At 54.5% G+C, this 27,439-nt stretch overlaps 1 protein-coding gene across 9 annotated transcripts in view; it reads right to left on the bottom strand.

Moving 5' to 3' along the window:
* Positions 1-296: 296 nt before the first annotated feature.
* Positions 297-27,439, bottom strand: part of Pebp4 (phosphatidylethanolamine binding protein 4) — a 214,313-nt gene continuing 187,170 nt past the window's right edge. For all 9 annotated transcript variants that reach the window (XM_078030882.1, XM_078030881.1, XM_078030884.1 and 6 more), the window contains 3 exons: positions 13,182-13,227; positions 10,993-11,109; positions 297-576 (listed from right to left, as the gene is read on the bottom strand). In XM_078030882.1, the coding sequence (XP_077887008.1) occupies positions 428-576; positions 10,993-11,109; positions 13,182-13,227 (312 nt within the window). In that variant the 3' untranslated portion in view covers positions 297-427. The remainder of the gene's footprint in view (positions 577-10,992; positions 11,110-13,181; positions 13,228-27,439) is intronic.

Here is a 27,439-nt window from a genome sequence, read left to right as displayed (position 1 = left end):
TACTCGTTGAGGGAATGCTCCTGCATGTCAGAACTAGAGAGGCCCATGGTGACAACCAATTGTCCCCTATTACTTCTGCCTGTCTCAGTGTCATGGCTGGAGGAAGAGTTTTGGGGAGGATGAGTGATTTGCTCAAGGGCCCAGTGACTGAGGGACCCATTACCAGTTCAAGCCTAGGGATCTCCACTTCCTGCTTGTCCACCCAACCCCTGCTCCACCCATTTGTAATTTCTGGAAAACCCCAAACTCCAGGCTGAGTTCCCCTTGTTGGTTTTGAAGGTTTAGGAAACAAAACATCAAGCCCTGTATTTTTTTTTTTTTTAATTTTGAAGATAAGGGACCCATACCCAGAGGGGATTCCATCTGTCGGTAGGCAATGTGGACACATGCCTAGAAGTTGAAGCCTTGGTCCAGCAGGCAGTTATCTCTACTTGGGTTTGTCCTTGAAATACCTGACGCCTCCCCTGAAAGCCTGGATCATTGGTGAGTCTTGGGAGTTCTGGGTCATGAACTGGGTGCTTGCTTCGGGCTCTCTCAGATGGAAGCGGTTCAGAAAACTTTCCATATTCCAGGAGCCTGGAAGAACAGATGAGCATAGGGAGTCAGAAAGAGGGACCGTGCACCTGAGAGCTGGCAGGGATTGGCCAGCTCTGGGGGCATACAACAAGCAGACTTTCCCGGCTGCGGGGCTTTGAGGACTAATTCCTGGGAAGCCTTCTGGCCCCTCGCTGCCAGGGGTGCTAGCAGAGCGGTTGAGAAGTAGCAGAGTTAGTTGCCTGATGGTCAGAGGACAATGGGGACTAATCCCAGACCAAGTCAAGGCTACCTTGGGACTCCTTTCCCAGGGCCCCTCATGTAGCATACCATGGCTGGGGATGTAGCTCAGTGCAGAGCATTTGTCATGCAGGCAAGAGGCCCTGGGTTCAACCCCCAGCCGGGAAACAACCACCACCACTAATAATATTTAGCACAGGTTGCCTTCTTTGCCTGCACAGAAAGGAAATGCCAATCAGGTGGGCCCATCACCCCTCCACCCACCCCCTCTTCCTGCAGCTTTCCTGACCCCATGACTGAGGCTTCATTGCTTCTTCTCTCCACACCTGGTCACCCCAAGTGCTGGGGCTGAGGCTGGCGGGCTGTCTGTGCTGGTTCTTACAATCTCTCCCCAACCCCCCCCCCCCCCCCCGCAACAGGGCTCGCCCTGTGTGGAGGTGCAGCGATGGCATTTGGATTCTGCGGGGGGGAATGAGTGGGAGAAATGTTCCTAGGCTGGGCCTGGAGACACTCAAGCCGCCCAGTTTGAAGGGGGCTCTCCTCAGGGGGAGACGACACACCAGGGGTCACATCTTCTGGGGTGAGTGTGAACAGGCCTCCTGGCAGGGTAAGGAGGGCACTTCCTGGGGCACCAGCACCAGGGAGAGGTGAGGGAAGTGGTCAGAGGCACATTCCCACGCTCTTGTTTCCCAAAGCCTGAGCCTCCGGCACCCTGGGCAGATGGTTGCCAGAAAAATACAGGAAGCCCAGTTTGGATTTCAGATAAACAACAAATAATTTGTTATGTGTTCCACTTATTACACAGAACATACTTAGACTAAAAACTTTTTCATTGTTTAACCAGATTTCAAATTTAATTGAAATTGAATCGCATCCTGCATTTTTTTTTTTCCCCTTTGGGGTCTAAATCTAGCCGCCTTCTCTGGATGGAGAGAACACTCAGGAAAGGCCTTGTTCAGAGCAAGTTAGCAAGTGGCAGATTTGCCATGGTGTGGTCAAAACCCATCATCTCCAGACAGAGGAGGGTTAAGGGCTGGCAGCCTGGAATTCTTAAAGGCTCACTTGAGAGCCACAGGTCACCAGTGCCACACCTGTTGGCTCCTGTGTGTACCCATTGCTCTTTTCATAACAAGAAGAAAATGAGTTCGCCCAAATGTTCCTCTTCTCCATTTACCCTCTCCCTCCAGGTGTTTCAAAGATATTCTCAAGCAAAGGACAATTTTTGATCCCCAATCCCAAACACAATAATAGTAATAAAGCAAATAATAATAACAGCAGCAATAGGACACCTCTGCAGTGCCTTCTGTGTGCCAGGTGCTCTCCCAGGAGCACTATACACATTAAGGGTCATATTATGGGGGACTGGGTATATCCCTGGCTCACCGATGGGACGATGGGACCCAGTGCACTACTCGGGAGAAAACTTCTTGGGAGGCAGGGATGAGGTCAAGGTCTTTCCAGGTTCTCTCAATCCCATCTGACTCAGTGACCGTGTACTTGGATTGACCTTGAGAGCTGCAGAATGAGGGCTTGCAGGGGTGTCTCAGGGAAAGGGCAGGGAGAGTCCAGCTTGTTGGATGGGTGCTGACTGCCCTGGTGCTTCCACGGTGTGGCTTTGTGTCACTCCAGAGCCCTTTCGGAGGCACTGTGTCTGGTTGGAGCCTCTGCACCACAGGGATCGTGATGGCTGTAGAGAAATTCTGGTCTACGAACCTGGGAAACTTTGGCACGTGTGCATGCGTGTGCACACCAGTGCATGTTTGTGTGTGTTCACGTGCATGCCACGGAAAAGGCTCATGGGTAAATTGATGTGTGGCAAACACAAGGGGACAAGGGGCCTTCCCCATTGAGTGGGACAGGAAGAAACCTGGGTGGCAAGGAGGGAATTGAAACCAATCACGAGATCAGGGCAAGATGATGGAAAGAAATCCCCTATACCCTGAGCGAGACCAGGCTCCCCTCACACAGGAGCACAGGCCTGCCCGCTCAGAAGCTGCCTTCTGTCTGAGCTCAGAGTTGTCCCTGGTGCCTCAGGATTGTTCCCAGCCCCATTTCCGACAACCCTGTGGTTCTCGGGCTCCTTGGGCAGCTGTGGCACCCAGGCCCTGTGCTGGCTAGCCTCGGGCCACTTCCTCCCCTGGCTCACCCAGGACTCCTTAAACACCCCCCACCACCCTGTTTCCTGCCACAGAGGGCGAGAGGAACTGACCCTGAGCAAGTTCTAGAAGGAAGAGGGGTGAGTCAGGCCCTCAGGGGTGTATGGGGAGAGATGGGGAGCTGTGGCTTCTGTGGTCGCAGCTCAGAGGAAAGCCCCTTCCTGTATGGCACTGCTCTGTCCCTGAGCTGCAGGGAAGCTGCTGCCACGCAGGAAGAGGGCTGTGTCTGTGCCAGGGCCAGTGAACTTGCAGCCAGGCTGGACTCTACCTGGGACAGGGCAGGGGCGGTGAGTGCACTCCAGAGGCCTCTAGGGGAAGGCAGCCTGCCAGTCTGTCTCTTGAGCTGTACAGTGGCAGTGACACAATGTCCTGGGCTCCTCGGGTCAGGGCTGCCGCCTGATGTGTAGGTTGGTCCCTGCAGGACCCATTTCTGCAGAACCAGCTGCACACCCTGCCTCGAGGCCGTTCCCTCCCTTGCTGGTCAGTGCCACTGGAGACCTTCTTCGGTGAGGGCTGTTGGATGCTGGAGATGTTTGGGCAGGAGGGGGTTGGGGGACAGCTCATTTAAAGCTTGGGTGTTTCTGAGCCAACATTCTGTGCCTGACCTCCCGTCCGACACCAGGTGGAAGGAAGGACCCCCTGTCTCTAGCAGTGGGGGTGGCCTCGTTCTCTGAGCCTCAGTCCTAGGGACAGCCAGGGCTGGATGTTTGGAAATGACTCTGGAGGATGTCTTGGCAGTCACTCTTTCCACTTCCAGGTCCTGAAGAGGGGCTGGCTCTGCACAATTTGGCTTATCACACGATCCCCCTAGCTGGCTCCCTGGGGCCTGTGAGGGCCAAATGGGCCTCCAAGAGACTGTCGTGCCCCCTTGTATTGTCCTGATTCCCCCAGGCCCAGGAGAATGTGGAGACAGCTCCTCTGCTAGAATGCACATGCCCAGCTGAGGGGGCCTGGGATGCAGGATCCCTTAGCTAACACTGGCAGCCATCCCTGGGCCTCTGTCAGGCAAGTGGGATGAGGTGCTTTACCCGGTCACTCCTGCCCTTAGTGACTTTCTAACAACACAATCCACAGAGGACAAATAAAAACTAGTCCTTGGAAGGGAGGCCTTGGCCAACAGCTGGGGCCCTTGACAGATGCTCACAAGCCCTTCCGTGGGCCAACTCCTAGGCTTTTCACCAGCAAAGGACAGTGCTTCCTGACCCCTGACTTGCCAAGGACATTCCCCACCGGACTTGTCACTTGTCCTCTGAAGTGTTTCCCTGTCAGCCTGGGGACTGGGACTGGGGACTGGGAAGACAAGGGTGGGATGGAGAACAAAGAGGCAAGGTTTTGAGCCCTTGAGCTTGGCTTCCTGCTCTGGAGGGACCTGGGCACCTGTCCCCAAGCTGCCCTGTCCCCCTGGGCAGGTGACTCCTGTCTAACCACGGCAGCCTCCCTCTTCCCTGCTCTACTCTCCTACTTGGCAGGGCACTGCTTCTTGTCGGGGGACGGTGGCCCTGAAGAAAACAACAAGAATTCAACTCCAACCTAATAACCGCCCCACACAGGGCCCGGCTCAGGTCTGTAATTTGTCTGGCTCGTCTGGAGCTGGCTGCGCGGTGATAGAAGCGCTGATGCCTTTCTCCTGAGATTAATGATGTCCTGGTGGTGGTGGGCGGGAGGCCCGAGCCTTTTATTTTTTGTGCCATTAAATGACATCCAGAGACTTTCACTCAGGAGCTGAAAAGCCCTCGTTCCATCACATCCGATTACTCCTGGAGAATATTTGCTGAGTGGCTGATCCTGCAGGCTCCAGAGGCGACAGAGGCCTGAGGAGGTGACTCTTGGCCTGTGGTTGGCGTGAGACAGCAGGGAGGCTGGGGCAGTCCCAGGGTGGTGAGGGGCTACCAGGTCTCCTCTGAAGAAGAGAACTTAGGAGAACTGGAAAGCGGAAGGATGATTCCCACCTGTCCAGCAAGTAGATCACCCCGGCCTCCCTCTCCATCTTGAGGCTGAGGGTGAGGACCGGGAAGGGAGCCAGAGAAGGAGGCCCGAAAGCTGCTCCGGTAGCTCCCAGTTATCAACTCCAACATTTGGTAGTGGCAGAGGTTGGCTGGGACTTGGGGATTCTCTGTTGTCTCCCCATGATCTGTCTGATGTTCCTTGGGACAGCTGAAGCGTGGCTGGACGGGGCATACTGCTCCAGGACGTCTGCCTCCTGCCCATAGAGATTTCAGGCAGTTTCTAGCCAGGGTGCTTGTCTGAGTGTTGCCCAGATGGCCCCAGCTGGGTGGCTGCCAGGACCCTAGTCCTACCGGCCCTGCTAGGTGGGTGGGGCCCTTCGGAGGCAGAAGAGAGCAGCCTGCCGCAAGCCCACACGGTGATCAGGGGTGGTCCCTGGGGGTCTGGTGCTGGGCCAGGTGAACCACCATGGGAGGTCACGGCGGGCGGGGTGGGCTGTTTTGCAGTGGGCTGGGTGTGTTTGTGTCTGTCTGTGTGTGAGCTGGAGGGGGCCTGTCTGAGGGTGCTCTCCACGCAGGGCACTTTCCCTCTGGGCCTCTTCCCTCCAAACTTCCCTATACTCTTCGTGCCCCTTGCTCCTCAGGTCCCTGGAGTTCCTTGCAGCAGCCCTGTTCCTGCCAGTCAAAAGCTTCCCACGGCTGATGGCTGCTTGGGGCTCTGGGGCCCTCCTGTCCTTGGCCCCATTATGCCCTATGTTTCACTCACCTGGGAGCCCCGAGGCCTTCAATGCTACAAGCAAGTCATAAGCCTCACTGTATGGCAGGCCTCTGCCTCTTCCTTCTAATCCTGAATCCATCTGGCCTAGAACCCCAAGGACCCTTGCCTGCCACCCCTATCCTGCTTTGCCACAAGTGAGCTTTCCCTCCAAAGGCTTCTGTGTGCCCCTGTGAGGGGGCAACCGAGCCACCCCTCTGGTCCCTGCCCAGGCACTGTGGCATGATCTAGTCCCTGCCCAGGCACTGTGGCACGATCCTGGGCCCATGGCCTTGGAGTGGCTCTGAAGCAAGCTTTGGCATTTGATCTATCATGGGACAGTGAGAGAATTTTCCCAGTTCGTTCACCAGAGGATCATGAACACAGCTTGTCACCTCTGGGTGAGGCGACTGGAGTGTGGCATGGTGCAGACCACAGCTCTCCAGGAGCTCAGCCACAGCTTTTTACCTGAGGGAAGGACAGACTGTCTGCGGCTCAGGGCAGCAGGATGCAAATTCTCCCTGTCTATCCCTGACCCGAGGCCCAGAAGTCTGGTGGTCTGGGTGGAGGGAGAAGGTGCATGGTGGCAGTGGGAAGAGCCCTTCCCCAGGACTTAAAAGGATTGGTCAGCTCTTAGCTGCAGACCTTTGGTCAATCCTCTCTCTCACTGTTCTGGGCTTCAGTTTTCTTGTTTGCCCCCAGGAGATGTGACAGCTGTCCTGCCCACCTAATATGGTGGGCAAGGCTCCAGTGAAGGGCAGGGCAGACTGGCGGCCCTGCCTGCTTGGGGTTGGGACAGGGAAGACATTTGGCCTGGAGACTGTCATTTGTGGGCACTGTCTCTTCAGGTGCTGGAGAGGTGGCCATCTCTTCAGGTGCTGGAGGAAGTTGATGAACGTGGGGGTGTGAGAATGTTCAGATCCATATGTGTGTGCGGGGAGCTGGGCACAGTGACAGGTGGTGAAAGGAAGGAAGGCAGAGGTGAGCTCCTCTCTCAAGGAATTTCTACTTCGTGGTGGAAGAAAGGCTGACAGGTGCAGAATGGGATTTAGTGGCAAGGCAGAAAAGATAGAGGCAAGGTGCCTGAGGAGGCCCAACAGAATGCTGTGAGAGGGGACACAGTGAGGGGGACACTAACAGGAGGGGGCAGCGCCAGGCTTGGCCGAGAGGGAACAGAGTTCGGCCCAGGGGTTATTGTGGATATTCACAAGGAAGTGACAGGTGTGCTCAGGGCAGCCGGGGCCTTCCAGGACTGGGAGAGGGAGAAGGGGTGTGCCCAGGTCAGCAGGCAGATCTGTAGTTGGGGGAGGTTGTGGGTGGCTTGACGGGAATAAAAAGCAGGGGTGTTCTGGCCGCGTGTGGTGCCTGTGAAGGCTGCTTGCGGGGTCCCTCAACGGCTTCTGTTGTTCCTCTGGAATCTAGAAAACTCTCTCTAGAGGCCAAGTCTGAGGCTGCTTCTTGGAAAACATGTAGGGGGACCATGAACATCAGAGGAGCCCAGAGGCCAGAGCTGGGACTTTGGGTGTGAGGAGGATGCAGAGCAAGGACAGGAAGCAGAGGTGGAAGTCTAGTATAGGGAGGCTGGAGGGAACACTAACCTAAGCTGAGAGGGCAGAGTGTGGCCTTTGGGACAATGACAGTGCAACAGGGCCAGCTCTTGTCAGGCCCTATTGGCTTCAGGGTCCCCTGTCGTTCCCCCATTTGCTTAAGCTGCTTGGATGTCTACTTTGCTCTTTGTGAGTGCCAGCTCCCCACAGGCTCCACCATGGTGACACACATGTCCAAGAAAGTAGGGACAGGTGGTTCCCTTGTCTACTACCAGCACCCGGCATCATGTAGGATCTAGGTGGTGGGAAATGTGGGCCATGGAAGGAGGGGGAGGGGCATGACCACGGGCTTCCTCAACCAGAGGCAGGGTAGCTGGACCCCTGCTAGGCCCTTGCCATGGTCCTGGTGGCCCACTTGCTAGGAAGCCTCATGGGAGGCAAATGTTGAGTTGGCGAGGGGAGTCAGACCTTGTCCACTCTCTGCATATGTGTGGCAGCACAGAGTTGAGAAGAGCCCGGGAAGGAGTGAGCACACCAGTCCTGGGTCACTGAGCCGCGGAACAGCTCGCCCAGCCCCTCATCCTGATGAGGTAGAAATCAAGATCCAGGGATGCAAGGTGGCTTGTCCAAGGTCACACAATGGATGTTTGAATGTCAAAATGTCCTCAGTTGCTGACCACATGTCTTGTCCTGAGTTACAGGACAAACAGGAATCCTTTGGGGATCTCACCTCCTTGGTTTTGAGCAATGCCACCCTGTCACCTATTTAGATGGTCCCGACAGGTTCAATTAGAATGATCTTGAGCTCTCCTCTCACCCTCAGCCTGTCATTTACACGTGAGTCCCAGGGAAGGCAGGGGTCTGACTAGGACTAGAACGTGATTCTAGACTGGCTCTCTACCGTGTTTTCTCAGTGAGCTGAACACTATACCACATTGAGAACCTTTAGGTTACTTCAGTTTCGAAACCGCTTTGCCAAAGTTTCTTATAACCTCTCAGCTAACCATCTATGTTGATGCCCCCTATCCAGCTTCCACAGCCTGACCTTTCCCAGTCTCTAGAAGCCATCCCTGATGCTCCCCTCCCTTCACAGCTCCATTCCCATGGAGAGAAAACTGGACCAAGGCAGGTCCCGGGGCCTGTATTCATTGGCAGGGCCCCATGTCCTGGCCTCTCGAGTGCTGGACCAGACTGGGGCTGCACAGGTCCCCAGGCACTGCCCAGGTGCCCAGGCCCTCTGCACTGTGATGTTGAGCAAGGACTGCTGCTTCTGCTTTTGCCATCTCTCCCACTGCCTCACATCCCTTTACCTCTGGTGGCCCCCTGTCCTCTCTCTCTCATCACTCAGTTTGGTTGTCTCTACAGTGACATTCCTGGGTGGCTTCTCCTGTTAACATCTCTAAAGGCTTTCCTTGGTCTACCTGCCAATGCTACAGGTTCTCTGCAGGACCGTCAAGAATCTCTACAACCTTCCCATTCCTTCCCATTTTCTCACGTTTAAAATAAAAATCTTTGCATCTCTGGTTTCCCCAGCCTGGAGCTCCCTGCTCCTTTACTCAAGGATGCGATTCTCTTTCTGTGAGGTCCAGCCCTTGTCCCACCTGGAGCCTCAGGGCCACAGACATTTGTTGCTCCTCTGCAAATGATTACCTCATTTTCTAGAGAGGAAACTGAGGCCCAGAGAGGGTCATTGATTTACCCCAAAGTCCCATCATTAGCTAGAGAGAGTGGAAGAAATATTTCCTCACCCTGCAGTGAAACACCTTTTCCCCCTGCCTGCTGAAGAGGCATGCTGTCCTGGAGAACAGAGGGACCCAGGAAGGGAAAGGACCTAAGCCCACTCGGTGATCTCCTGTGCCCTCAGGGTCATAACTGAGCACTTTAATTACAAGCTGCTCCATATTGTTATTTAATCAGTTCCAAGTAAGCTGTTTGAGGACAGGGAAAATGCCCCTAGCCTGGGGATTAGGTTTTCTCAGAAGCCCCCAGCACAGGGCTAGGCACCTGGAAGGCTGTCCTAGGGCAAGACTGGTACCTTGGCAGCAGCTTCCATCTGGGAAGGTCATTTTCTTGCTTTCATTTCTGGCAGCAAATAAAGCAGCACAGGAGCCCAAGGGATTGCACCCAGATGTAAGTTTTCATGTGAATGGAAGGTGGGTCGTGTGTGTGTGTGTGTGTGTGTGTGTGTGTGTGTGTGTGTGTGCACGCATACATGTGCACAGGAACGGTGGTTTGGGCAAAAGTCCACAGGGATTGATAAAGGGTCTTAGGACTGATGGATATCCAGACTCTTGGCCTTGCCACCTGTGACCCAGGATGACAGGCGGCCTTTGCTGGGCCCTCTCATCACTGTGATTTTTGGAGGTTGGCAGCCATCAGATCAGGAGCCCCAGCTTGGCAAAGGTGGGCAGTGTCTTGGGCATTGCTCCTGGCCCCTGTCACTGCTCCTCCTCGTATCATCTAATGCTCTCTCTTCCCCTCTCCATTCTGCCCTTTGAAGGAAGCACCCAGGAGAGGCTCTTGGGTGTGAGCCTGTCTGAGCATCTCCATGCAGGGCTTCTGCATTGGGACGTGGCGTCTAACGGGGAGTGTCTGAGACACTGCCTCACTCTAGGAGAATCCCCTGGGGGGTGGGAACATCCTAGGCAAAGGTGCTAGTTCCTGGCCCCTGGAAGTCACAGTGCCTGAGCTGGTGAAAGGACTTCCTGACATCTTTGGTGAGATTGATTCCCAGGATGCTGGAGAAATTTGCCTTGGCCTGGAAAAGATGCAGGTTTTCTTCCTTCTCTGTATTCAAACTTCAAAGTTTGTCTTTGCTAAAGCCATTTAAAGAGATTTGCAGGTTGGCAAGGTGTAAGGGCACCTGGAGAGGGTTCATGGGTGGAAAGGTCCTCTGGGAGGCCTCTGATTGGTGGCCCCTGGTCGGCATACGTCTGAGCCGGTGCTCTTCTGGACTCCACATTCCCCTTCTCCGGGGCCTCGGGCATCTCAGTGGGTGGATGTTGGCCAGGGTCACTGGGTGAGAGGAATTGGCTGATGACATCCACCCTCCCACTCACTTTCCTGACAGCCTAGGAGATGTGCTCTTTGTACCCTCTAATGTCACTTGTGCCTTCCACACAGCCCTCCCTGTCCTAAAACTGGGAGGTGTTAGAGTGCATAGGGATTACTTTATTTCCTATGTCCCCAAGAGAAATCTAGGACTATGGGGGGCGCAGCTCACACAGCTGAGTCACCTGCAGTGGGTTGCTGTGGCGAGCTCCACAGCTCCTCCTGCTTCCTGGCCCTGGTGGCTGGAGGACTGAGGCCAAGCAGGTTGGGTTAGTCTTTAGGAGGTTCGGGAAATGGGTCCTGTCCAGTGTCTGAGGAGAGCTGTTCAGAGAGGCTGGTGGAGGGGGAGTGGCTGAGGAAGTCTGTGCCCCAGCACCCAGATGGCAGGGCAGACCAACCAATTAGCCACCAATGAAGATAGACCGGCAGGGTGGCATTCCAGGGCCCTCTTGCTCAGATCAGCCTCAATTATAGGGTACAATTACCTGCTGAGGTGTTGTGGGGTATTTGCCTGCACATGCCACACAAAGTTTCGGGGGTGCTTCTTGGTCTTTGGGACTTACTTTTGGGAGAAGACCATATCTGAGGTTAATGTCTCCTTTAGGGCCCCTCATTCTGGTTTACTCCCAAAGAACACCACTTTTTGACCCCAGTCTCCTGGGCTCATGGGTGGGGGTCAAGGTCCCGATAGCCCCACAAATGCATGAAGGTGCAGTTTTACCCACGAGTCCACCCTGGCTGTGGTGGGAAGAACGCCAAAGCCTTACCTCGAGATTTGCTTTCCTTGGGAAGAAGAGAGATGACCTCGTCCCTTTCCTGAAGATAGACTAACAACTGGTAGCGATGGAAGCCACTCTTTGCTGGTGGGGAGGGAGGCTTGTAGGCTGCAGGTGGAGAAAGGGAGAGACAAGTGAACTCACATCTCTGCTACCCAGGGCAGAGCTCCTGCTTCCAGAGGCTGCTGGCTACTCGAGAAAACAACCCCCTGTGTCTTTCCATGGCCCTGCTGACCTTCCTGGGGCCCCAGATGAAGGTTGACCTGCCGTGTGCCATTATGTTTGGCAGGACCTCCCCTTTGGTATTTTCACTTCAGATGTCCATGTTGGGGTCTGGGGTGGTGGAGGAAAGAAGGTGGTCCTGGAGGAAATGCTCCAGGTTGGAATGAAGGTCTGGGGTGCTGCTGTGGCTCCCAGGGCTCACTGGCTCAGTGGGTGCTGGTGTTGTCCTGTTTTTGCTCTAGTCTATTGAGATGGATTTCCTGCCTCAAGAGAAACTCATCTTCCCCCGTGAGTGTGTTTGGCATCGAATTTTTATTTATTTTTTTCAGCATTTCCTTATGAACTCAATCTCCAAAGAAGCCAGTTTCTTGGCTGGGTCTGGAGGATCTGGAAGTGGTTACGGGGGTGGGTGGGACTGGGTTCAAAGGTTTGATCATAGGCGCTGGGGCACGGGGGGAAGGTCCGTCTCCCTCCTCTTCAGTCTCCCTCTGGGAGACTGGCCTTTTTGGGTGTGGGGGGAAAGTGGGGTGGAGATGTCTCTTATCCTTCCCTTGAGTCTATGCAGGGACCTGGTTTTTGCTGGCCTGGACTGAAACTTCTAAACTGGGCCTCCTTCCAAGAATGCTGTGCCCCCTCCCACTCCCCTCCCCTCTCTCCACCTCCCTCTCCAAGGAGGAGAGTCAGGCGGGAGCCAAGAATCTTCCTGGGGTGGGTGGGGAAGGAGTGTTTGCAGTGAGGATGCTGGTGGGAGGGAGTGGTGGTACTTAGGCCATCCCCCAACTTTCCTCTCCTGACCATTAAACAAAAGAGTGACTGGCTGCTTGGCGCTGTTGGAAGGATTTCTCATTGTGTACTTCCGGCCACTGGGGCCTTCATGTGCCAACAGCCAGGGGAATTCCTGACTGTTCATCTTTCCCATCGCAAGTCAGATGTGTGTTTGTGTGTGTGTGTGTGTGTGTGTGTGTGTGTGTGTATGTGCGCACACACACACACACTCAGAGAGAACAGAGCAGGGTGTGCCAGGAGCTCTGTGAGTTTGGGGTTTAGGGTCTGTAGTGGGGCAGGTGTGAGTATGGGAACAGCCCGTGTGCCAGAGCTCTGAGGCTGTGGCAGAGGGTGTGTGTGCATTTGGGTAAATCAGCCTTTCTTCACAATCACCGCCAGTGCTGGGAAAGATTTCTGAGCATGGGGTGCTGAGTACCTCTTTGTGTGAATGAGTTTGTGGAGGGCAGGTGGGATGTGACAACTTCTGGCCAGGCTGGTGGACATGGGGGTTGCTATGTACCCTTGAGATGGGCATATTCCATGCTGCCAAAGCCAGATGACCAGGATTCTGTGTGGACAAGTCTGAAGTTGGAAGCCACTGGTGCTATGTCTTTAGGGTAGATGGAGAAGACCCCTCTCACTAGGGCTTTTCTAAAGAATCCTCCACTCAGAACCTCCAGAAGTACAAACTGGGGTGGGGGACACAAATGCTGGGGTGCATAACCTTCACTTATGGCATCTGCATCCTCCCCCACCTCTGCAGGTGGGTATGATCTCCATTTTCTGGAAGAGGAACTGGAGGCTGAGAGGTCAAGCCAGGCCACCAGGAGCTGGGATTTGAATCTAGACCTATGTGGGGCCTAAGCCCATGCTGCTTCACAGACCAGGAAGACTTTGTCCTCGGCCAGCTCACCACCTGAGTATCCCCTGTAAATGGAGTCCAGGGCACACCTTGGGAGTGGAGACCTGAGGAAGGGGCCTGGGGCGCTGGGAGAAAGGGAGGGCAGGTCCTACTCCTATTTTATTCTCTTTAAAACAGCAAACTTGTGAGGCACTTGTGCAGACGACATCAGGGTGTACAGGGACCTTTGGGGTTGATGTTTGCACTTTGCAAAGCAGCACCAGGAAGCTGTGTTACTATGACTGTCATCGAGACCCTGGCTGGGGGAGGGAGCACTGACGGTTTTACTCACGTGTTAGCACCTGGCCCTGAATATTCCCTTTCTTTAAGTCATTGCCCTGAAACGAGAGACAAACAGAGCCACGGTTACTTCTGGGGCAGCGTAGGCCAGCGCCACCATGCTTTAGTCCCTGGGGTCTGCGAAGCAAGATGGAAGAGGAGGTGCATGGCTGCTCCTGCGGGATGGGCTATGGGGCTTTAGAAGGAGTCCCCAAGGGGCCTGGGAAGAGAAGACACAGGTGTCTGAGGATGGTCTGGAGGTGAAGGACAGACAGCCCTCCCCGAAGGGCTGCCTCCTGATCACTGTACCCTGAGACTGGGCCCAGCACTTGATTGTCAACCTGTAGATCTGGGCGCCTCATTGTTCTCAGGGACTTGCTAACCAGCCCGTCCTCTCAGGAGGGAGAATTTGGCTGACTTTGGAGACTTTCGGCACGTTAGGCCGACGGCATCCTAAGCAACCAGAGGGAGGGGCTGGACGGCCTTGCTGGAGGAAGCTCATTCAGCCACAAGGTCTGGGCAGTTTTTTGGCCTCAGTTTCCCTCCTTCTCTTCCCCCTTCCCTCCACTCCAGTGTCTGTGGGATAATGAGGTGCTCCTGGGGGTGGGCGCTAATTACTGTTTGTGCAGGACTGGGAGATGCTCAGATGAAAGGGACTGGAGCCGGGCCCCTGGGTCTGTGCCACGGTTCAGGACCCCGGGCCATGCCAGGGAGCCCTGCGGCCCCTAGGTGTGGAGTTTTATAGCCTTAATGATGGTGATTAGCATGGTGCTTAATTGATTCTGCCAACACCTAACTGTGCCCTGGCCCCCTTTCCACCCAGCCCTTCCTGGGACGGCTCTTGCCCCTTGCCTCCAGCAGATGCTCATGGGAGTGCGGGAGAATAGGGGAGGGCTGGGAGGCCCCACCTGGGTAGTGGGGGAGAGTTGGTGGTGGGGGTGAGATCCCACCCTGGGTGCCCACTGGCCCCTTCCAGAACCTACCTGCCCTCCCTTTAGGCCGCAGCTCATTCATGACTGTCTTCACTCTGGAGTTTCCTTGCCAGTATCCCTCTCCCAGTTTGGGTCTAAGTCACTTTTGGTTGGAAGAAGGAGCGGGACACCCACCCCCTGCACCCAAGAGCCCACCACACTTGGTTTTCTGCCCCGTGTGCAGGTGAGTCTCTTCTTTCCATCCTTCTGGCCTCCCTAGAGGGACAGTGAGCACCCAGGCAGTCTTCACCTTCAGCCCCACCCATACAGTGGCACGCTCCAGCCGTACCTGGCTGGCACTTCCTCTGCAGTCTCTTGATTCCCCCAGTTTGGGCTCTGAAATCGTTCAGGCCCAGATATGGCCAGGGACAGGGAGTAAGGGGTGGAAGCACTCCGAGAGGAGGTCAGGACCCAGTAGGGGCCTAGCAGCCACTCTTCCCACCCTAGCAACATCGAGAGGACCAGAGCAGGGGCTGGGGGTGGGGTGGGTGGTGCTGGCCCAGGGGAGCCGGCCCAGCCCACAGCTCTGCTCTGCAGCCTCCTCCTCAGTCTCTCCCAGTCATCCTGGGCCAGGCCAGCGGTTTGTTTAAACCAAACAATGGCAACCCAGGCTGCCTCTTTCTTCTCAATTCCCCACAGGCTTGGGTCCCACCCAGAGTGATAAACAGGCCTCTCTCCTCCGGAGGGAGGTGGTGCGGGTGGGAGCTGGGGCCTGTAGGTCAGTGAGCCTTGTCCCCAGGGCTGGGCCCGTGTGGAAAGTCTGATTTGCAGCCTTGCTCAGGGCGGGAGGCATCCCCCCACCCTTTCACGCTGGGAGTGTCCCGTCATCTACTGGGGCCAGCTTGGCAAAGACTGTATGTAAACTCTGGGGTGGGGTCACTGAGGCGAGCCACTGGCCCTTCCTGCCTGCCTTCCCTTCCTAGCTGCCCCACTGCCCCTGTTCTCTGCTGGGGCACAGAGGGTCTCAAGCTCATCTTATGGACAGACACTGGCTCTTGCTGGCAGAAAGAGCAGGCGTGGACCCTGTGGGAGAGAGCTTCCACACAGTGAGTGGACAGAGCAACCGTGATCTTCCTGGGTAAATTGATTGGCCAAGTTCCCTTCACAGGTCAGTCCTGAGAGGCCGAAAATTGGGCCATAGAACCCAAACCTGGCAGGGGCCTTAGGAAACGGTATTCTGAAAGGTGAGAAAGCTGGGGTACAGAGAAGTCAAAATAATTGTCCTGAGCCATTTGAGTAGTGAATGGAAAACCTCAGAATGTTCAGGGAGGAAGGGGCCACAGACTCTGAGGCCAGCTGTCTCCAGGGCCTGGGCCTTTTGGTCCCCAGTGCTGTCCTGTGTTTAATCCATGAAGTCCCAACAAGCTCACCACTGTTCTGGGAGACATGATTTTTAGAAGACCCTTATTGGTGGTGCAAGGAGTGGACGTAGCTCAATGTAGAACGTGAGCTCAGCAGGCATGAGGTCCTGGGTCCAATCCCCGGCACCCAAAACATAAAAAATAACAGAAAATAAAACTCTTACAAAAACATCCAGACATAGTCTGGGTGGCTGGGGCTGAATGGAAATGCCCACTCCCCCATCCTATATCAGCTCTCCTTAAATTCTTTAGAAAATCATGTCTAGCCTTTGATCACCTTAGAAAGCTGGAACTCTCCAGGGATGGGTGAGATTCAGTTGCAGGAGGTGAGCAGGGAAGTCATAGTTGGCAGCACTGCTCAGGAGCAGAGCCAGGGAGTGCCCTGCAGGGGATGGGGTGGGAGCCAGGGTTGGAGGAGCGCAGGCACCACAGAGATGGGCTTTGGAAGGAGAATCCGCAGGAGGCTAGAGACGGCTGAGAGCCCCCTACACTTTGGGCCTCCTCCCCTCTACCTGCTACCTCCACCTGCCCCCTGCCTGGTCTCCAGGTGTGCTTGCTTCTCTTTAAGAAGGGCCAACCACCAAACCTCCTTTCCCTTACTGTAGCTAAAGACAGGTTGACATTTTCAAAAGGAACTTGTCTAAATGCTCAGGTTAAAAAAAGGAAATAATTATGGAAATTACAAACAGCGCAGACACAGTTGGGTTTCTGATCCTTAAGAACACTGAAAAGTCAAGGATGGGTTTTTCAGAACAGCAGGACAGGGGCACCTGAGGTGTTTGGGAGGTGTACGAGGAGGACATTCAGGGATAGGATGGCCTCAGGGAGGCAAATCTTCCTTTGTAGCATCTTCTGGGGTTGGGGAGTCTGACCCATGATCCTCTTAGCAAGGACATGGAGGAGGAGGGGTAAATTGCTCCTTATAGGCCCAGGATATAAGAAGAGCAGTTGCTCCTTTTTCTTAAAAGTTGATTCCAGTGTGTGTGTGTGTGTGTGTGTGTGTGTGTGTGTGCGTGTGTGTGTGTGTGCGTGTGCGCATGTGCATATGTATGTGAATGTGCACATGTACAAATGTGTTTAGGATGCTGGGTACATGCATGACTCCCTGGCATAGGAATAGGCACAATTTATTCTTATGTGCAGGGGAGGAGCTGGGCCCTCTGGACACTTGGGGGGAATTTCTGCCTTTATAGAACCTGCGACTTCCCGGGAGTTGGACCTAGGGCCTCAAGCTGCTAAGGACACAGTCTACATTAAACATCTGCTCCTTGCACCATCAATCTCTCTGAGCTTTAATAAGGGTCTTCCAACAACGATGTCTCCCAGAGGAGTGGTGGGCTTGTCATGACGTGGTGAACTAAACACAGGACAGCACTGTGGACCAAAAGGCCCAGGCCCTGGAGCCAGCTCTCTCCCACTTAAGCCCCTACTGTCTCTGTCAAGCTAGTTTGGAACTGGCATGTGAGATGCTTAGGAAAAGTTGGGGCTCCACTGAGGTCACAGCAACCCCATACCAGGATAGGGGTGACACAAGACTGTCTTACTTGTTCTGACTGGTTTGTCTCAGGTCAAATCAAGAGCACAACGCTGGAAGCCAGGGGTCTGTTTGTGCCCACTCTTCGTTTATATCCCTAACAGGTATTCTCCAGGGCGCTGTCTCCCACCGATTGACCTCACAACACCTCATGTGTAGGAAGGGTAGAGTTTTTCCCCTATCAGACTAGAATGAAAGCAGAGGGGCTTCAGCTTCTCCAGGGAAGGGATGCATTCTGCCATTTTTCTAGTCCAGAGACCCTCCTCTTCCGCCCTGGTTAGCCTTGCAGGCAAAGGCTATGTGGCTGGACTTGGCTAGTGAGCTCTGGTGGGTGGGGAAGGGGCCTAGCAGTTGCTGGTCCCAGCAGGGATGCTGGCTGTCCTCATTCCCTTTCAATTACCTCCAGGCAACTGCCCGCCCACCTGGGCTTTGAGAAGGCCTCAGGTCCTCACACCCGCTGACCCCCTTGCCCGAAGTTCAGCAGCACATTTCTTCGAGCACGGGAGAGATGATTTAATCTCTTCACCCACCTCTTCCCATTTGGACAGGAGTATTCAATCACTCTGCCTGGCTGTGAACCCCGGCCAGAGCGGGAAGTTTCACTTTTTTTGATCTCTGAGAAGGTGGGGGGGAGGCATCTGAAGAGCCCTGAACTTGAAAGGTGAGGCTTGGGAGTTGAGGGAGAGTCCTGGGAGAAATGAGCCACAGAGCCCTTGGGCGGAAAATAGAGAGGGTGGGGGGAAAGAGAAAAGGGAAAACAGAAACAGAGTTCCAGACTCCCTGACACTGGCACCGAGTGAGAAAGCTCCTTGCTGTTCTGCACAGCTGCCTACAAGCTGCCAAGTGGCGAAGGATCCAGGGAAAGGCATGGCACTGGGAAGTGCTATCCAGCTCTCTGTGTATTCTGCAATTAACAAAGGGTAAGTGAGTGGAAGGCACTGACAGCTCCCAGGCTCTGGATCCCCAGGGGCCATGGCTGCCAGGCCACCGAACAAATGCTGGCTTGGAGCAGACTCAGTCTGGGAGACCGTGCCTGCTCTAAGGGAAAGGCTGCCAGTCAATCAACCCCATGGCCTGATCTTTTGCCCTGGGATGGAGAAAGGAGGGACCACCACTGAGGTGGGTGCAATGAAGCCCACCCTGGCAGGAAGTGGTAAGAAGGAGACTCACAGATCTGAGACCTGACTGTTTCTAGACCCCAGGGTGTAGGATGGTCAAATATTTTGTGCACCCGTTTCGCTTGAGAAATGTCAAGATCAAAGACTTGATAGGCCTCTTCCCAGCAACCTCATGGGCAGTGGGGACAGCATGGTAAATATTATCTGCTGCTTTATAGATGAGCAGAAGATCCTGGTCTCTTGGTACCAATTGGCAAGGACCCCTGAGTTTTCATTCATAGCTTGGCTTCCAATCTGGAGTTGGTACTTCCCCAGGCAAGTGGGATGGGGTGGGCTGGGACTGAGGGGGGGCGATTTACTTCTTGGAGAAGTAAGTATTTACCTAGGATGGGAGGAGCTTTACAAGAGCTTCATCTTTGCTGACACTGGGTTTTCCAAGACTAAGGTCAAGGTCAACGTTGAATTTTAATTTTTGCTGTGCTGGACCCAGGGTCTGGAGCATGCTAGGCAAGTGCTCTACTGCTGAATTACTTCCCTGCCCTCTTGGTGCCTTGAAAAGTAAGGATTGCCCCGGCCCCCTGTTCCAGCCATGGTTCCCCAATAAGCCTCATGCTCTGAAGGTTGGGTGTGTGTGTGTGATGGTCTCTAGCCTGGAGCTGAAGAATGGCGGCTGGAGAGATGGGAAAAGGAATGCGTGAATGAGAGGCTCTGTATTGGAGATGGAAATATAAATAAGTGTTCATGGTATTGAGAGCTTCATGGTCTAGTGGGGCAGATAAATCAACAAAGAAATAACTACGACAGGCAACGTCAGAGGAACACAGAGGATGGGAGGTGCAACTGCTTGGATGGTGATCAGAGAGCTATTAACAGAGGCTACACTCCACACTCTGGGCTTTGAAGGATGCATAGAAGTTTTTTTTTTTTTTGGTTTTCCGATGGACAAAAAAGGGACTGCTTCAGCCGAAGAAGCTGCCTACGTAATGTCTAAATGTATAAGTGAGATATGAGAAGATTTCCCAGGAATGGGCTGTCTGCTGAAGCAAGAACCAGCGTGCATGTCTGGAAGAGACTCAAAGGAAGGCTAGAAGACAGGTGGGAGGTCAGGCTTGAATGGCAGGCAGTGCCTCTGATTTCTGAGAAGCAAAGCTATCAGCAGGCTGACCCTTGAGTCCATAGATCCCAGGCAAGGCTGTTTCTGTTTTCCAAATGCTCAGCAGCTGTGTCCCAGGAGGGTCACCAGCCCCACAGGCTGGTTGAGCTGCCTCTCGGGTCAAGAAAGCATATGGATGGGGTGGGGCTCTGGGCCACTGCCAGTGCAGCAGGTCAGAGAGGATGCAGCCGAGTCCGCCACTCATTAATGGCCTGGCTCAGAGCAGGTGAGTTCAGGATCCCTGGCCCCCAATCACTGCTCCTTTACAAACAGTAGCTTTTTTGTTTCTGCTCATGAAAGAACAAAATGTTTATTGCAAAAAATATTTAAAGCACCGAAAAGCACTCAAAAGGAAAATAAATAAAAGCCTGGATTTTACCACATGGACATAACAACTGTCCAGAGAACATCCTTCCTTTATTGTCACTCAGATACCAGCTTCCAGTCCCTGGCTCCTTTGGGACCTGCAATGACCAGGACTGCCATGTTTCTGTCCTGGGTGACTCTTGCTTGGTGACACTGGCCTGAGTTACTTTCAGTCCCTGAAACCCAGGCAGTAGAATGTACCCCAGAAATTGTGGACCCTTGTTGGTCATGGTTTGCTCATTCTGTGGACATGGCTCAGGGGAAGGGTTAGGAGGAGGGTAGGAAGAAGAAAAGGAATCAAGCGCCCGGCATGTGACAAGACCCAAGATATTAAGATAGGTGGAAAGCAAATGCCACTAAAGATTGCCATTTCTAGATATGCAGGACAAAAGTCAGAGCTTTTGGTGTCAGGATACTCCATTTATCTGGAATCATGAAGGCAACAGGGTATACCTCCTAAGTACATTTCCCCTGATATCTCGACTCATATTTTTAGCTCCCTGACTTCTTTTATCTTAACTATTTTGGATAGCTATCTTATCAAAACACTAGCTCTTGTCTTCTTCAACACACGACATGGAGAAGACCTTACGTAATCTTCCACAACCATCACGGTTGTCACAGTGAACAACAGTTTTGCACACTACTACAGCACCAAGCTGTAAAGCTGAAAAGCCAATAAAAAGAAGGTGCCATTCAGCCTTCCACACTTCAAGCTCCCTAGAGGCCAATAATGGATTGTTTACTCAGTGGTCACCACCTAAAGGAAGGGAAACCCCCTTGGGAGAATTCCTGAAGGGTGGCAGGCATTTTGCCAGGCTCTGAGCATGAGTTAGCTCCCTCTGGTACTCCTTTTCAGGAAATTCCCTGCTAAGTGCAGTGGCCTCGGAGACCCCAGCTTGGACGGTGAGGGCCCACTACCCAGTTTAATGTGCAGACTTTGTGGTCCGTCTTCTGGCAGCCACAGGGACTTGGGAAATGGAGACATTCAGCTACAGCAGCCCTACTTGGGTGACTCAACCTCTAACAGGCCATTCTACAGGGCAAGCCAGCCTCAGTCCATGTCATTACCAATTAGCTACAAGACTCTGAACATGCCACTCAATTTCGCAGTGTCTCAGTCTCCATATCTATTGTGATGGTAATGACACAGCCCTGGTTTCCTCACAGAGCTGTGAAGACGCAATTTAGAAATGGAGTGTTCTGGAGTCCCACGGTGCTGTCCAAGCGCAAGGGTCATTACTGAGCTGAGCTCCCAGAGAAACTTTGTCATGAAACGGCTGGTGGAGGAGGGAGGAGGGGCCTTAGTGGCTGTGAGCTTCAGAACCCACCCCACCAGCAATCTTTGGCTGTGACAGGTCCATGAAGTTTCCGGGCAGGGTCAACCTTGTGAGGCTAATGGCTGTGCCGGGGGCTCAGAGGTTACCCAGCTGTGACTGTGGCCCATCCTGCTGGGCCTGTGCTCACTCCGGGTGTGCGGAGCGAGTGGTGCGTGATGTTTATTAATATGCCTTGATGAGGGGCATTAGTATCTCTTAATGACACCATCTGAGCCTGGCCTCCTCCTTTTCTTGTTCCTTGCTCCTTTCCGTGTCCCCAACCCCCATCCCACGGAGACACATACTCTCTCAGGGACACAGAGACACAGGCAGGCTGCAAGGAGGCTCAGGACAGAGGCCAGGGTGGGAGCTGCTGACAAGGGGGATCTATGGTGGAGGTGGGTCCACCCGGGGGCAGGGAGAGAGCCAGAGCCAGGAACCACGAGGGGAACACACACTTTCAAAACATCGTTGCACGTTTCATGCTCGCACACATACACACCCACACACTGCCACGTGCTCATAGACTCACACCCATGTGCTCACATGTACCTACATGCCCTACACACTCACCTGGAAATGTGATCATATACACACACCCGCATAATCACACATACACTCACGTATGTGCTCACTTACACACATGTTCACACACTTACACACAAATGGTTACCCCACGTGCTCACACAACCTACATATTATACTCAGAATCACACTTCCTGTACTTAACACGCACTGTGCTCACACACTCACACGTTTTCTCTCATGCTCACCTACATCCTCATGTATGCATAGACACACAAATGCACAAATATGCATATATGTACACACACACTCACACCTGTTTTCAGGTGCACACTAATGCACAGATGTTCACACACTGGCCCTCTCCATGGGAGGAGCAGGAAACATGGCATCTGAGAAGAGGCCATGGGATTAGAAGTGGGTGTGGGGCTCTCTGGCCCTTGGAAGGGCACCAGGACAAACAGACAACTGATTGGGACTGAGGTCTGAACAGGCTCTCGGCCAGCCTATTCCACTGCGGGTGTGAGGGTCATGGGTGGGAGCTATGGAGGCTGGCAGGAGCCATCAAATAGGAGGCAGCAGGGCACCAGACTGGCCTTCCTTCCAGCCTGCATGTGGGAGGCTGCAGGAAATGATTAGGAAAGGGGTGCAGTTAATCCCCAAAACAAACAGGGCTTGGGAAACTGCATTGCAACCAGAGAGGAGGAGCTGCAGGGCTCACTCCTCAGCCCCTGCTCTTATCGCTCTCCATCTCTCATCCCCAGCACCCCATTTTTCTGGCTGGGTGGCCGCACCCCCAGGAGGCAAGAACAAGGGAGGGCCCTAACTCTGGCTGGACAGAGGTTCCCAGCAGACCCCTGGCACCCACCTGGCCTGGGCTGTGGTACCTTGCCAGGCTGTGTCTAGAGCCCCAGACGGGGTTATAAAAGCCCCCTGGGGGCTATACTTTCTGCCTCAGGTGCCCCAGATTCCGCAGTGTCTGGCACAGCAGTTCTCTGCCTCTCCTCTAGTTGGCTGAGAGGTGCTCCTCAACCCCCGGTCCTGAGCCATCCCATCCTGCTCTCACTGCCAACTGGAAATGGTCAAGGGTCCCCACTTCCCATGTAAGAGAGGAGGGTCCTCCCCGAGATCCCAGCCACACAGGCTGGGGTAGGGGATGGAGTGGGAGGAGGGGCTCCACCTCTAGGAGCCTCAGCCTCGCTGGGGAAGAGCTGCCAGAGCCAGGAAGGGGAATCAGATTCTGGATTCCCTTTTCTGCTCTTCCTCCCTCCTTCGCTCCGTTTTAGGATTCTATCCTCTGCTTGGCTGGAGAGAGCTGCTTCTCTTCCTCACCACAATGGGCCCAGGCCTGGCTGCCACATGAACAGGGAGAAGGGAGGAAAGGAGAGAGGAAGGAAGGAAGCAGAGAGGGAGGAGGGAAGGAAGGAAGAAAGGAAGAAGAGAGGAACCCAGTGGAAGAAAGGTCAGGAACACAAGAAAAGGTGCTGGCAAGAGTGGGAGGCTCTGTGAGACCAGGTGACAAGGAGCAGAGACAGTCCAAGCCCCGTTTGAGTCCCGTCTTGACCTTCTGAGGACTGACAGTGAGCCTGCCTGGAACCCCAGCACCTCGCTACTCAAAGTCCCACCTGGGACGGGAGCTCCTTAGAAATGCCCCATCCCGGGCCCCCGCTCTAGGCTCATGAATCAGGAGCTTGGGAATTACAATGAAAAAAGAACCAGAGGTGATACACACACACACACACACACACACACACACACACACACACACACACATCAACTTCTTGACACACCTGCCCCAGACCTGCCTGATTCCTTGGGGTCTCTGGGCGCAGGAAAGGGACTGAATCCTCATCAGACCTGTGGTGGCAGTGATGGTGGGAACCCTCTGAGCCCTTATCTGGATTATGCCCCCTTTCCTGCCTCTTACAGAATTTGGCCCCCTGGGATGACGCTTCCCCCAGCAGGACCTGGCTGACCTTCAAGTCCCAAGGTGGTCCTGGCTGTCAGGTGAGGTGGTTCAGTCAGGTGGTCAGGGGCAGTGAACTGTGTGGGAGTCAGTGGGCAGGGCAGGGGCTGGGGGACAGGGCCCCTCCTCTCCCTTCTCAGACCCAGGATGCTCTGAGCCTTCGAATTCCTGGGTAGGTAGGGTGCTCTGCTTGATGGGTGCCCAGGGGAGGGTACCAGGAATTGAACCCACTGAGCCACATCCCCAGCCCTTTTCATTTTGAGATAGGGTCTCGCTGAGTTGTTTAGGATCTTGCTAAATTGCTGAGGTTGGCTTTGAACTTTCCATCCTCCTGCTTCAGCTGCTAGGATTGCAGGTGTGTGCCACTGCACCTGGATCTGTTTGTGGGCTCTAGATACCCACTGGTGCGCCTTCCTCAGACCGTGCTCCTCTGTCCCACCCTATGTGAGGAAGGGGAAGCCTGTTCCCAGGTGGGCGGGGACCTCAGGGGCCTGGGGAAGGAGAGAGGCAGGAACAGAGAGCTGCTGCTCTCGTAGCCTATAGATCAGAGGAGGCATGTGGAGTGGCCTAGGTTTAGGGTCACAGTGTTCTCCAGCCACTTCCTGGGTATTTTTTCTCTCTCTCCCAGATGCCCAAGCAAGTTGTCACCTGGGGAACTGCTACTCTCCTTGAGCTGAGGCAGGGCCTGTGTGGTGGCCTTTTTATCTCCGCCTGCTTGTGAGAAACTGGGCCCAGGGGAGGATGGACATTGCCCACCAGGGCCCGGCTGGGTTCCGAGACCAGGCACTTAACGGCCAGGTCCAGGCTTGCTCTTATTCTATTGTGTCACTTTTAACAGTGCAGATGCCAACCTGGGAGCTTGGGAATTACAATGAAAAAAATGATCCAGATTAGCAGTAAAGTCCACCCTGACCTTACAGTTGGTCCCATGGGTCTCTGCGGTATATTGGGAACCGACACATTCCTGAACAGCAGGGTGACTCTGGGTGGCCATTTGTTAGGGCAGCTCAGGGCCAGAAGGTGTCCAGAAGGTTTGCGTGTGGAGGAAGCCTAATCGCCCCCTGCAGGCACAGGGCTCAGCTCAGGGTAGTTCATGGTGTTTGGCACACAGCACCCCCCACCCCTCCCGCCATAAGGAGCATCCTCATTCTCTTTCAAAGTGTTGAAATCATCTTTGCACAACCTTGAGGAGGGCCTGGCCATTCCAGGTGATGGTGCCAAGGGGCATGAGCAGATGGGAGGAAAGGCCACTGGGTAACAGCAGAGGAGAGCCCCAAAGGGAGTCAAGGGACAGCTACAAACTCCTAAGGCCTCCTGGTCCCTCCTGGTGTGAGGCTCACCCCATCTCTTTCCAGTCACAGTCCACCATGCTTCGTCCCCAGAGGCCGTCCAGTGAGGAGCCTGGGAGTGCAGAGCGTCTAGGCAAAGCCGCAGGGACTGAGTCAAACTTCTCCACTGAACTTTCTGTGGTAAACAGTTAATTGCCTTAGCGACAGTGGCTAGGGTAGACAAGCAAGGGGCCTTTAATGAATGCCAAGTGACGGCTGATTAATCCGCCTGCTCTGGAGGCCCGCTCCTCTCTGTGGGCTCTGGCCACGCTCCATTCAGCCTCCATGGCCCGCACCAGCAGGGTGGCCTCCAACACTGGTACTTCCATCTCTCTGGCCCCCAGGCCTGAGGTCCTGCCGTGCCTGAGGCTCTGTAGTCACCTCTCTGGGGACGAGAAGGGGGCAGACTGCAGGGGAGGACCCACCAGCTGCTCAGTGGGATTTGTGCGAAGGGATTAAATTTAGGAGGTGAGCAGGGGCACTGCCCAGGCCAGAGCAGGTGGTTTGTTTTTCAGCCACATGCTGACCGTGGCCTTGAGTAAGTGGCCAGGCTAGGAGATCCTTGGCCTTGTGGGAAAAGGTAAAGAGAGAATGAGGGGCTAGAACAGAGTCTTTTTTTCCCAGTTCACATGCCCTGCCCTGACTCCTGACTTATGCCAACCCAGTCCCCACTTAGTTTGCTGTGAGCTCCTTCTAGGTGGACAGCCCAGAGGGCCTAGTAGGGGGAAGGAGGGCTTCCTGAAAAGGGCGGAAGAGAAGTTCTGCAGATAGCAGTGCCTCTCAAGGAAGTCAGGGAGAGCTGTGGGCTGGGGTGGCCTCTTATGCTAGATCTGGGATCTGAATAGGGTCAATTAGCCCCAGGCCTTTATCATACCCTCTATGAGCTGCTTGACCCTCCTTTGGTCTGCCCGGCTGCAGGGGGAGAAGGAAGCTTGCCTGAGGGGCTGTGAGAGTCAGACCTAGGAACAGAGGCTTCTGACCCCCTCCTGGGCAGAACCCCTTGCCTGGAAGTGGAAGCAGAGCTCCTCTTTGCGGGAGAAACCCCTTCAGTTTCTATTGCAATAAAGAAAGGGCCCGAGTTCTCCCTGCAGCCTCTAATGATGGGGTTGGGGGTAATGAATATCTGCAAGCTCATAAAACAGGCTAATGACGGGCCTCATTTCATGGACACCTTTCATCCTCACTGTTCCCAAAGCAGAAGGGACTGTCCTGGGGGCTGAGGCTCAGAGCCTGATGACAGCCAGGGCCACAGCTGTTTGGGGTTGGGGGCCATGGATTCAGGAGGCTACCTTTTCTGTCCATGCTTTTATCTTGTTCAAACAGCCTGCGGATTGGAGGTGGATGGCTAAGAACCCAGCCTTAGGAAGTGGGCAGAGGCAGGGGACGGGAATGGAGGACACACAGACACCCGGATTCTTAAGAATGGAACACTCGAGGCAGAAAGCCCTCGGGCTGCACCATGCTCCCTTTCCCTGGCCAGGTGCTGATAGGAGCTCACTGAATCATCTTAGCTGCCATCCAACACCTGAGAAGGGCCAGACTCCGGGAGGGAGGGGCTGGCCTGCTGATTCACCAGCAGCACCTGTGTTTTGCTTGGGAGGTCTCCCGTTCAGGGACCAGCCAAGCCTGACCCTGTTTGGCTTCCTAGAGCTTGGTGAGCTCACAGCCCCGGGTGTTGTGGCAGCAGGCCAGTGTGACCTGCTATGCAGGAGGATTTCTAAAGAGATACTCGCCCAGTGTTCCCAGGAATCACTCAATGAGAGAGATTCAAGTCGTACTTCAACACCCCTCCCCAACATGGTAGAAACTGGTCAAGGGGACATGTAATCACTTGGGATAAAGCGTAATGGGAATCAACAATCCAGCCCGCTTGCCATGGAGAAGTGTGAGCTGGGTAGGGGCTGAGGGTGGCCAGGGGGTCGTCAGGGGGTCTTGGTGAGTGTAGCACCTCGGGGAGGTGGATGGGCAGAATCAGAGCCCGCACCCACCCTGGGGATGGAGAGACAGGACTTTTGCTTTCCCCAGAGCTCTGGAGCTGACGAGCAGGGGTCTTCCAGACAGGGGCCACAGGCCGCCATGGCGGGGTCTGCGAGTGGCAAGAGACTCATTTATGAGTCAGCCTGCAGTCTCAGTGTTCCCATCCATGCGCTGGCCCAGCCCTGCCTCCAGGCAGCCTGCAGATAATTGGGGTCAACAGAGGGCATTTGATCCCAAGAAGGCAGGTTCCTGTGCCCAAACCTAACCTCCTTTCTTCAGCCCTCTCTCCCCTGAGACAATCGCCCTCTCATCAGGCAGGGCCCACCAAGCACCACCCCCAGGTCAACCTGGCCTTCTGTGGGAGTACAGCAGTAGGAACGGAACATCTAGAGAGGACCAGGTGCCAAATCCTGGGATTGGGAGGGTGGGGAGTGAACAGGCTTAGAGAGTCACTCAGAGGTGGTGTCAGGGTGCTGCAGGGTGAAGACAACCGTCCTGGAGGTGAGCCAGCAAGGTGCACTACAGGTGTGTCTGGTGCGTGTGTGCACCACCATATCACCTAATCCTCCTCTGCCAGGAGGCCGCTAGGGCAGAGACTGTCACCCCTGATTGCAAGCTGAGGGGCACAAGCCCTTAAGAGGTGAAGTGACTCC

The sequence above is a fragment of the Ictidomys tridecemlineatus genome, chromosome 14 (genome assembly GCF_052094955.1).
Source record: "Ictidomys tridecemlineatus isolate mIctTri1 chromosome 14, mIctTri1.hap1, whole genome shotgun sequence".
NCBI lineage: Eukaryota > Metazoa > Chordata > Mammalia > Rodentia > Sciuridae > Ictidomys > Ictidomys tridecemlineatus.
Note: the sequence above shows the minus strand (reverse complement) of the source record. Positions and strands in the feature narration are given on the sequence as shown.